Source organism: Lycorma delicatula, chromosome 8, assembly GCF_047948215.1.
Source record: "Lycorma delicatula isolate Av1 chromosome 8, ASM4794821v1, whole genome shotgun sequence".
Taxonomy (NCBI): Eukaryota; Metazoa; Arthropoda; class Insecta; order Hemiptera; family Fulgoridae; genus Lycorma; species Lycorma delicatula.
Genome location: NC_134462.1, coordinates 10252796 through 10265499, shown reverse-complemented (window position 1 = coordinate 10265499; position 12704 = coordinate 10252796). Strand labels below are relative to the sequence as shown.

The 12704-nt window shown below is 28.5% G+C and overlaps 1 protein-coding gene across 1 annotated transcript in view; it reads left to right on the top strand.

The window, feature by feature from the left end:
* Window positions 1–12704, top strand: part of SCaMC (Short Calcium-binding Mitochondrial Carrier) — a 200064-nt gene that overhangs the window by 68738 nt on the left and 118622 nt on the right. The window contains exon 4 of the mRNA XM_075374084.1: window positions 4110–4221. Within this exon, the coding sequence (XP_075230199.1) occupies window positions 4110–4221 (112 nt within the window). The remainder of the gene's footprint in view (window positions 1–4109; window positions 4222–12704) is intronic.

Here is a 12704-nt window from a genome sequence, read left to right as displayed (position 1 = left end):
TAGGTAAACATAGGAGTGTTATAAATGCTACTGCTTCAGGAAACATAAGAGATTCTTTTAAAGCCAAAGATAGGAATAACAATAACAATAATCTGGAGTGTGCTGCTAAAGAACCACACTGCTAGACACAAACTCAGTTTCAAAACATCAGACTGCACATCTAAACTGGTTAAAAACTATTATGACCCAAAATTTTCATCTGCTAAAACCAAAACCGAGGCAATTATTGTTAATCTTATTTCACCATTTATATTTGTTGTCTTGCACAGTAACAATGGATAGCTCAACAGAAGTGAAGTAAAACTTGTTCCGATAGTTATAATATATTTCAATCTGGAGGAGGGAATTCAAGTTAAACTTTTAAATTTCAATGAAGTGTCAGGTGAAACTGCCAAATTTTGTCTCTGTATCTTTTGCAGTATGTGAAAAAATACAGACTTGAAGAAAAGTTGGTTTGTTATACCGCTGATAACACTAATAGTAATTTTGGTGGTGTGAAGAGAAAGGGGAATGAAAATTTGTTCAGAAAAGTTCAAAGTTATTTTGATAGACCTGTTTTAGGAATTTTTTGTTCAGTCCACATCGTACACAATTCAGTGCAAACAGCATGTGATTTTCTATCCCGGGACATAGAAGTTACTGTTATAAAAATTTATAAATATTTTCACATATATACACAGTAAGACTAATAAAAGAGTTCTGTGAATCTGTGGAAATTGATTACAAAAAAGTATTATCTCATAGAAAGAATTCTTTCCATTTTTGATGGCCTGAAATCATACTTCTTCACAAGATTAAATTTGATTTTTTGAAAATCTAGAGTGAACTAACTGTTTTTGAAATTTTTATATGTTACTCTATAGTTATTTAATAATGTAATTCTGAAATTGGAAGCTAATTCTATTACAGCAAAAAAGCATTTCAGACATATTCTGAATTAATTTGCCAACTTCAGGAAAGAAAAACACACAAATTTATACTATCTTCTGACAAAGAATTGCTATGCATCGTAAAAGAAAATAATGATGTTCAGGAACAAAAATTCTTCTTAAGCGTAGATGTTTTTTTATAATTCTAGTATCCAATACTTAGTTGTGGAGAACCAGTTTTGATCATTTTAGTAAGTTTCAGTGGATAAATTTATGAACTGAAATTGTCTGGTCTGATTTAGAAGAGAATGAGAGATTTAGAAGAGATTTATAAGTTGTTAATGAAATTATAAAAGATTCCATAATTATTGATGACCTATTTGATGAATGTACATTGTTGAACCAGGTAATCCAAAACCAAAGGGTAGGTTGTGGTTCAAGTTCAGAAAAAAGTACCAGATACTATGGAAGAGAAGTGAAAGGCAATTTTTAAGGTGTTTCAAAAGACTGATATTTCATGTTGCAATATTTTTAAAATGGTTGATTTTGCGACGTCTTTGCCTGGGAGATCAGCTCCAGTTGAGAGAGTTACTTCAATTATGGGGAACATTTGGTCTGCAGAAAAGAGTAGACTTTCAGTATCTGCTGTTAGACATCTGCTAAATGTTAAAATTAATTCAGTACTTCCTTGTTGTAAATTTTAGTAATTTCAAAAATATGTCCTGGGTTGGACCCAAAAGAATAGGTAAGCCTATTAATAATTAACATGAATTCTTTATTAATGAATTGAATTTAATGTTTCAAACATATCTGATCATTAAAACATAATGAATAACCCAAATGAATTCTTAGTTTGCTTTGAAAATCACATATTTGTTATATAGATAATGAGTAATTTATAATATTAAATGGTATGGTAGAAGTTAAAAATTAATCAACTTAAAATAATTTAATTTGTATATCGGTACAATAATATAGATTTAAAGTACATAGTTCAAGTTATATCTTCTGCATATTATGTTTTAATGATGATAATATATAGGATTGCTAATTTTTTATTTGTTTTATCTATTTAGGATCAATTAATGTTCAACATTTTATTACAATTTTATTGTGCATGAAACAAAGTAATGCATGTTATTAAAGAGATTTCCTCATTTAATTTTTTGTTTCTAATTATCTATTTTTATATTTTTTCTCATGTTTTACAAACAAATATAAGAATACATACATATGAATTTATGTATTTACTCAAAATACTATTATGCAGCTTGTGATAATATTTTGCAGTTTTTCACATTTGTTTGTGAATGTGAATACATTTCACATTTAAATGTGAAAAACTGCAAAATATTATCAATACTTTGAATATTGATAGTATTATACTTTTATTGTCAAACATTTTTTTAAACAATTTTATGATGTATATTTTTCTCATTTTTATTTATTATTATTATTTGTTTGTGTCTATTGGTGTTGTCAGCCGAGTCATTATTTTAAATAGAATTTACTTTATATTATTTATTATATTGAGTAGTTTCCTTGGGATATTAAATATGTAATATAAATAAATAACCAAACGTTTATTATTATTTTCCTCATCATCAGTAAAGGAAACGCTCAACAAATTAAAAATTTAAGCTCTGTATTTGGATAGCAACCAGAAAACATAAAATATAAAAATATGATATTTTATAGGAAGATACATGTACTATATAGGGTTTGATTTAATTTTAAAATGTTCTGGGTTAAAATTCCAATCACATTGTGGTGTTTTCATATGCTGTAAATATTTCATATCGTATTCCAATTAACAAACCTTGAATTTGTGTGTTAAATTAATCATAAAAAAATATATAAAATACTAATAACTGCTTGCTAATACAAATTACAAAATTTGTAGAATTTAAAGGTAATATAATTTTAACAAAAGATTGTAATCGCTACTTACTTTCTTTCTCATTTATTCTTTGTGATTTTGTCACTTTAATATTGTTTTTGTGAATTTTAAAACGTATGAAATATATCCAGTTTAAAAGATTCATTAAATTATAATCCTCCAGTTGGTTTTGTCAAAATAATATAAGACCCAAAATAGCTAATTTGTTGCCTATATCAATAACTTTTTTCTTAAGTTTGACCATTTGATTGCAAAAACAAAAGTTACATTGGAAATCACTTTCTTGAATAATTGTTATTTCCAGTTTTTCAAAAACATTTTAACGTACAAATTTGAAGAAATTTAGTCATTTAGAAATAAAATGTTAAAGAGAAGAAAATTTTAAATTATATTATTTTGTAACTAAATAATAGCTATGTGAAATATACTTTATAACAATTTTTGTTAACATGTTATTGATTTGAAAACTGTGATTGAGTGTGAATTTACAGTATTCCTTGGATGTTATATTCTGATGGTTCCAAGTGCATAGCATCCAAGGAATGTCATATCGTAAAGGATTGTGTACATCAACAATGCAGTGTTCTAAATTAATAACTTGTATTCTTAATCCAATATTTATAATATTTTCTAGTGTTACTAATTGTTTCTTAGTGGGGCAGATGAAAAATGGTCAAACATTCACTCCCAATTGTTTCTCCCATAATTCTGTTTTTTTAATTGCATTCAAACAATGAGATGTCTTTTCATTCATAATAAAATACTTAAGATTTTCTTCTAATACAGTTTAAGAACAAAACAAACAGTTAAAAAACATAGTTACAAGAGATATTATGCTATAAAAGATATGGTTCCTATTTTGAGATTTTTTAACAAAAATTTACAAATTTTTTTCATTGAGATTGTCTATGTATTACTGAATTTTATTAAAATAACCTGTATCCATTTTTAAGGTACCAGTTTATACTGCAAAAATACAAAGTGGATACTGAAAACTAATTGTTTCTATACTATTGTTATAGGAATGTTATTTATTTTTATGATATGAGGAATCTACTCCCAAAGTTTCTCTGCATATTTCAGGGATATCTCTTTATAAATGTTTTTTAACTGTATATGTATATATACAAATGTAAAAAATTTATACAGGTAATAAAAATTTATTTAAAAAAATACTTATACCATTCATATGACTTAAAGGGAAATGTAATGTTTTTATATTTTGTTTCATATGTTGTGTGTGTGTGTGTGTGTGTGTGTGTGAGCGCGCGCATCCACATGTTAAACACATATAAAGTGTATCATAATAATAATAAAACGGTCTTTATTTTTGTTTTCAGAATGGATCAAGATGGAAGTCTTGAAATTAGTTTTAATGAATGGCGAGATTTCTTACTTTATGCGCCATCAGCTGACATTCATGCCCTCATCCATTACTGGAGGCATTCAACTGTAAGTTTTATTTCTTTAGTCATCCTTATTTGAATACTTACTTACTAACTTTATGTTAGTTATATTGATTCTATTTTCATTAAAATCTCTCTTTTCAGAGTTCTGTTTTGTTTTTACTTTGGTTTGTAATAGAAATCTTTGTTGTATGTAATCAGTTTATATCTTCCCTAAACATTCTTTGTTTATAAGTTTAAAAACTATTTTAAAAAGGGTTGACAGGGTCTTTTTAAATTAACAATGTCCATTTGAGTTTTGTTTACTGTTATCTACATATTAAATCTTTTAACTTTCTGATTAATTTTCTGGCATCTACCTAATTGGTAAATTGTAGTAATATAAATAACATACATTGTTTGAGGATGAAAGAACCTCTTTGGCCAGTTTTAATTGTTTAACTAAATTTGCTAACCTTTCAGCACTACTAATTTCTTAAATCTAGATCCTCCATGCTATATTCAGCATTATGGTCAGTTTTAGGATGATCTTAGATGTTTCATCATCATTTAAGGGCTCATTAGAATTAAATGAGCTAACCTGCCTTCACAGTGTGGTTCAATTAAGTGAAAAGCTAATAAAGTCATTTAAAAAATAACAGTATAGTTCAGTGTTAACTGTCAGGTCTTTTTATGTTTTTTTTCATTATTAAAGTTTCAGTAGAAACCATTTTAGTGTTCAAAATAAGATGCCGCTTTATGGAGGTTCAGTAAACAAAACTATAGTCATCAGAGTTGTAGAGTTGTAGTCATCAGGTATTAGAAATCAAATCAATACAATGATTTGAAAATGAGCCTAAAATTTCTTTGTTTTATTTTCTCTAAACATTCTAATCGTATCCACAAATATTCTATAATTCATTTATAGCAGGAAATGCCAAAATTGATTTTTATAATTTTCTGTAAATTTCTGTATACCTAGTGTTGTTCTGTTGTTCACGTAGTATGTGAACCTTTAGCTTATTACACATAAGCTAAAGGTTGTCAGGCTTTTAGGATGTGTTGTTAATTAGAATCCAACAAGAGAAGGTGGTCGGGCGACAATATTGAGGATCTTTTGAGTTATAATTCAGCTGATATGATCAGGTTTCAAACTGATGATGTCTTGCTTATTACGGCAAGCATTAACTTTCTCTTCTCGCACATATATGAACTACATAAATTACACAAAAGTATGACAATTAAATCAAAAATATAAATATTTGTTTAGAATCCAGACACATATTTCTTGAAATTTAGGATATTTTTTATATTAAATATATTCTACATAAAGTTTTTAAGGTTTTTTAGACTGGTTTGTATATGTTACAAATCTGCTAAGAAGTATAGTTTTGAGTGATACTCAGTTATAGACAACGAAGTCATGAATTTTAGTAGATAGGAAACTAGTCCAAAATATGTGGGTAGAAATAAACTCATCATGACGTAATTTAATTACATTTTGTACTTCTAATTAAAATATGGTCCTTTCTAAAATCGATCATTTCAAGATCTATATCACCTCTTTACTAATAACTCAAATATGTATGATTCAATGTGATATCCACCCAAGTACAGAAAATAAATAAAATGAAATGACACTCACCTTATTTTTTCATATGATTCCTACAAAAGTACTTTTGCAGGAACCTGCATCTTCAGTATAGATATGTTTTTTTGTTTTTGTTTTTTTTTTTTTTTGTAAAATACTTTGTGTAAATTTACATATTAAACATAAAAATTAAAATGAAAAGTTAAAAATAATAATAAAGTAAAATAAAAACATACTGCATGTATATGGCCAGCCAGCACTATTCAATATTACAGTACTACAGTATTGGCTGGTTATATACATTTAGTATGTTTTTATTTTACATTATTTTATTTTTAATTGATTTCATAAATTTTATATGTATAAATAATAACTTTTTTAAATAATTTTAATATTTTTAACATTTTATTTTAATTTTTATGTTTAATATGTAAAAAAGCACTTTAAAAAAAATCTACAACTGAAGATGTAGATTACCGCGAAAGTACTGTTGTAGGAATCATTTGAAAAAATAAGGTGAGTGTCATTTTATTTTCTGTACTTGAGTGGCTCATATTGAATCATATATATATATATATATATATATATATATATATATATATATATATATTAAATTTTTTGTAAAGTTATTTTAGTTGATAGAAACTGTTTAAATAATCAAATAATTATACACATGAAGATTTTTAGCATCACAGTTGTATCTTGTGATTTGCAGTTTTCCAGTTACAGATTTAATTTCTTCTAGACTTAAATGTTTTAAAAGCTTACATAAAAGAAAATAATATAATTATAATAATATAATTACTTAAAAACTTAGGTTTATTTATTTGTTTACTGAAAACACTGTAGTTGTAACTATAGTGCAAAATATCATTTGTTTTCATTGTTTGTCATACCAGTTGATTTCAGTAGTACAGTATTAATGAAATAAAGCCCGTTCAATTTTTTTGTCATGTTTAATTGTGACTGTATGAAATGATTGTGTTATTTTTAATTTTTCTTTTTTTCCTGTACCTTTATTAATAATTATTATTAAGTTCTTACAGCCACTTAAAATCCAGTTCTGAGTCATTCTAACATTCCTAAAGTTGTTATCCCTTCTCCCCACCCCTCTGAAGGTATTCACCCACCACCACCAGGTGCCCATACTAACTCAAAGCCATTTCTTTCTGAATGGTCTAATACTGAATCTGCTTTAATTCTCTGATAATATTATTTCTTCTTATATTTCTTAGATATCTCACTTTGCTGCTTAATCTACTCCTCTCCTTGGCCTCTATGTGTTCTCAACTCCATACAGAATTGTAGGCATATAAATTGTTTTATAGACTTTCTCGTATTTTGATTATGATCTATCTTTCTCAAATGAAATAAAACTTGATTTGACTCTGCTCCCTTATGATTCTTCTCCTTCTTATTTAATCTAACATCTGATGTTATTATGGAACTCAGATTACATATTTTGTTATCTCTTCTTTTGCTTTCCCAGCCATTGTCATTTTTTATTTACATAATTTGCATTTGCTAAGATTAACCTATATTTCTCTCAACTCCTGTTATTGCACTCACCATTTTCATCTGTTTTGCAAATTTTCTTTATTAGTTTATTAATGATTAATAATGCTACATCATCTGCATATATCACTCTGTTCCTTGGGTACCCAACAGTTACTCAAATGAATTGCCATCAGTTTTTAATGAGATAGGAAAAACATTTTTCATTAAATCTCGCTGATTTCTTTGGTGGAATGGTGTAATGCCTTTAATCCAAGGGTGCCAGGTTCAAATTCTGGTTAGGTATGGCATTTTTCATCGCTACAAAATTCCATTGCCACATTCCCACATGCAACACTTCAAAACTTCTGTGGTTAAAAAAAGAAAAAAAATACCTATATATGTGGAAGGATACAGCAGGAAAATTTCCAGTTGTGGGAACCAAAATGTTTCTTTTCATGTTTTTATCAAGATATGCTTTTATGTATCTTTCCTAAGTTCTTCCATTTCCAAATTTTTTTTGGGTTGTACTTCAGAGTAAAGTTAAGTCTTGAGTGTTTTCTAATTTTCCCATTAATTTCCAGTTATATTCAGTAAACAAGGTCATCTTTTTTGTAAGTACAACCCCAAAAAAAAAATTGTCTGGTGGAATGTGTATTCAAAGAGTCAGTTTGGAGTAGTGAGAAACAAAGCAGATTTTTGTGACATTTTCACTGCAAGACCTCTTTATGTATAAGAATTTGTATTAATACTATCCAATTATGTTTAAAAATGTTTTCTTGGAGGGAATCCATACCCCCACCCCTTAGTTGTTTAAATTTCTTATTTTAAATTTTGTTTCAATATTGCCATAAAAAGAGACCTGTACAGAAACAACATTAAATAACTGTGACTTTGAACCATGGCTGTCTGGAATGTGGCAATATCTAGTGTTATTTTAGCTCAATTTTTTTATATTATTTGTAATTTTGGGTGAAAATATGTTGAATATCATTAAGACCAGGCTATATATAATTCTTTATAACATAAAGAAAATATTAAATATGAAGTTTATTTAAAGGAAAGAGTAGAAATTTAACTGAAATAAATAGAAGGTCAGAAGTATTTGTTGTACATCTCTAGTGACTGTATAAGATGCACAGTGACGTCTTAAAATAATAATAATTGACATCGTTGTCGTATATTGCAATTTATTTATTTGTTATTTGTAATGCATTTTATATTCATTGAATTAGGTATTCCTTAATACTTACGTTCATCTATAGTATTTCTGTTACTAATTCTGGTTTGATCCAGTGAGAACTAACAATTTATATGTTTGTGTATTTAATGTATAAACTATATAAAAGCAAATATATGTGTCTATTTAGTTTAGTAATTGAGTAAAGGATTAATAAATAAGCAAGTGGAGGTAATACGTAGTGAAAGAAAAGCAAAATTTATTTTTTATTTTTCTGTGTGGTAGTCTAATTATTTTTATAATTTTTCTTCTTATTTAATAATAATAAGACTAAAAAATAATTTAGTCATTTTGTGCTTCACAATTTCAATGGATGTTTAGTATATTTATTTTAATAAACTGTTTTAATGTTTCAATTACTTGTATGCATTTCATGAATAAAGAATTCAGTGATGATTTTTCTGCCATAAGTCAGTTTAAACTAGTGTTGCACAACTTGGTGGGCGTATTTAATTTGCAGCTTCCTGCCTTTGGTTCTTTTTGATTCGATTTCAGTTTACATAATTATTCAGTAATATGTTAATGGTTAAGGAAAATGTATAACTAGAATATCTTATTTTATGTATTGTGGAACAATTTGGTTTTTTTTATTCTTTTGTATATTTGCAATAAAAATAATTTATTATTGTTCTGAATATTTACTTTTTTGAAGAATATCTTACCATAATTACATGTAATAAAGATATAATTATTATTCTCTTCATTTATATTGGAGCTATTAGTTTCACAAATTAATAACAAATTAACATTTTTAAACAGTTGATTGTTGCTTAGTTTCCGGCTCGTAAGAAAATATCCAAGTTTTGTCTCCTTTTATGATATTGTATATGTATTTTGCATTTCCTCGGTTGAATTTTTTGACTATTTCCTTACATTGATTGGCATGAACCTGTTTTTGAGCTTCAGTCAAATTATGCAGAATCTATCGGGGACATGATGTAGGTTCCCGATGATCTATATCGTGCAAAATCTTCATAGCTAAATGTTCGTGCAAAATCAAATGTACTGCAGTCTTTGATATTCCTAAGGATGCCTCTATCTCATGGTAAGTCGCATGCCGTCCCCTTCAATCAAAAAACTTGTTATTATCTTTAAAACATATAAAAGTTCCTAACAATGTGGAATCAAATTCAAGTTTCATGAAAATTATTCTTTTTGAGTTATTTATATTACCTCATTCTTTAGTGGGATTAAAGATAATTTTTTTTTTTTAACGGTGTTTCATACTACACGTTAAATGGTTACGAAACCTCTTCAGTATATAATTTAATATTTTCACATTTCAACAAAACTGTTATCACAGTTATTACTTTTCCATATATGTGGAGTAGAGTGGTTATGTATGCGTCTTTCAGACTCAAATTCAAACACCAAATTAATGTTCAAATTCAAATACCAATTATGAATGGCATTCTCTTTTATTTGTTGAATTTTTACATCAAATTCTCTGTAACCAGTCAGTATCAATAAGGACATACAACAATAAAAATCCTTTCTTACTCCAGAAAAGTAGGCATAATGTTAGTAAAAACGAAAAATTGTTACTTTCTGCATATGGAAAAAAATATCGGAAGATACCTGTATAATACTATAATAGTAATGTTTGTTAGGATTTGACTTAAGATATACATCACTCCCAAAAATGGTTGCCGTATACAATAATAATATATCATTCTAGGCATATTGTGTATAGTCAGTAATGGAGAGGTTACTCACTTCTTCACAAATTAATTATATTTTTGTTCTTCAACATCCCAAGCCCACCAAAACAAAGATGACATTAAATCCTCCAATTGATCACTATCATCATCATCATTATCATCATGTAATTATTGTTTCCTTTTATAATTGTGAATAATGATATAATAAACATAACTGTATTTTATGGGAAAATATAATATTTTAAGTGAACACTGCTGATGCAAACCAATTTCATGAATAAATTTGTAATCATTAATTTTGTTAGTATAAAATTCAATATTCTACTTTCATGAACAGTCTGTACTACATCCAGTTCAACAAATTTAATTTTCTATTCCTTGAGATGTATTAGGTTTCATAAGCTGAAGCTAGTACTGCATTTTGCAGGGTAGCTGGAACGTATTCATAAACCGCAGAATGTGAATTTTTAAAATAAAAGTCATCTGCATGTATTAATAACACTAGTTCTCTATGGGGTACAACCTAGTCTGGAACTTATCTTAACTTGTCTTAATTACCTTCTAGCACTTGAGTACGTACATACATATCCTAATTCCATTCCACTTATCGCCGGGTCTGGGTGTTCACTAAACTTATCCATCTTTGTCTATCTTCCTACCATCTCTTCTTCCACCTGCTGCCAATTGTATCCAATTTTCCACACTCCTCAATTCTATCCCTCCATCACTCTGAGTCATCCTCTGGGCCTTTTTCCATTTATTAAAAGCCCTTCCATTCTGATTGGTAGTCTCTCTCCATTCATCCTTTTTTTACGTATCATACCATTGCTAACTCATATTTTTACTCTTCTCGCATATTCTCCAATCCCAAATCATTCCTTATGTCTGAATTTCTCACTCTTTCACTTTTTGTTTTACCTTTTATTGCCCATAATAACTTCATCTCAGCAGCCTGTTACCTAGTCCTTTCTGTCATCTTCCATAATTTTTGCTCTTTCTGGTATCTTCCTGTTCCATAACAGATGTTTCACACTCTGTTATTTCCTCCCTTTTACAGCCATTTTGATATTAATGTCTAAATTTTCATCCAGTACAAATCTTGGTCCATCCTCTTATCTTTTCCAATGCATCACCTCACTTCTCCCTACTGATTTTTAGTCCACAGTTATTCATTACTTCCCTCCAAATATCTAAGTGGATCATCTGTACATCCTCAACTTTATCATCCCATATCTTTATGTAATCAGCAAACATTATTTTCTTATCTTTTTCTCCCACTCTTTCTTTTACCTGTTGGTTCATTTCTTCCATCCCTACATTAGACAATGCTGGTGATTAAAATACTTGTTTAAGACCATTTCTTTTGTAAAGCCATCCATTGTTACCGTATGGTGTTCTTACTCTACATTTATAATCTCTGTGCATTTCCTTAATAATATTAACATATCTTTCCTCGATGCCCGTTCTCATCATTTCCCCCTACTATTGCCTTGAAAAAGGCATTCTTCTGATTTATTATCAGAAGCGTAGATAAAACTAGGGAACAAAGTACAATTTTTTTTTGTCTCTGGAAGAAAAATATGTGATTCTGATAGTATTTTTTCTGCTGAATTCAAATGATAACAGTTTTTCCCCATCACACAAGGTTTCCAAGAGACAGGAATTTATATTTTCAAACATTTTAATACTTTCTGCATTCTTAACTACACAACATTCAAACATTTGACTCGCCTAGAAAGTACAAAATGACAATTTTCTGCTACATTTCATCTGTGGAGCATCCCTCTTTATGATCCAACAATAATTGGGCTGCATATTAGGATTCCATTTACCTTATACCTCTTTCTGTAGCTGAAATCACCTGATGAAAGTGTTCCCCCGTGCTCATCGCTCACTGCGCCAAGATTTTCCGAGAAGAAATCTAGGTACAAGTGCAGGAAGTGTACTTGTAAGGACATGTTTTTATAAAATATTACAAGATTGTTGACATCACAGTAATTTTCTGCCTTTCAATTTTCCAAGAAAACTCTGAGTAACATTTTTGTATGCTTGCCAAGCCGCTTTCTCCAGTAGATTCAATATTTCCTTAAACCTTGAATTGTGCATTAGTGATCGTATTTGTGGACCCACAAATATTCCTTCTTTAATTTTTGCATCACTAATTTTAGGGAACTTCTGTTTTAAGTACATGAACCCAGGTTATTGTGCATAGCCTTGACAAAATTCTTCATTAATCCTAGTTTGATATGTAACGGAGGTAGATACATATTTTCAGGATTATGCAACGAGTCATGTTTCACATTTTTGTGTTCAGAAATGAGTGATTCGTGTTTAGGCCATTCTTTTCTAATGAAATGTTTTTTCTGTCCCTACTACCCCATTCACATAAAAAGCAGTGGTACTTTTTGCACCAAGAATAAGTGTAATTACCTTCTAATCACCATAAATATTCCATTCATACACTAGCATATAGAAACTTTTCCAATGTAAATTTAAAATTTTCATATGTTTCTTTCATACTAGCAGAGTGAACTACAGGTACTGATGGGAATTTATTGGCAGTA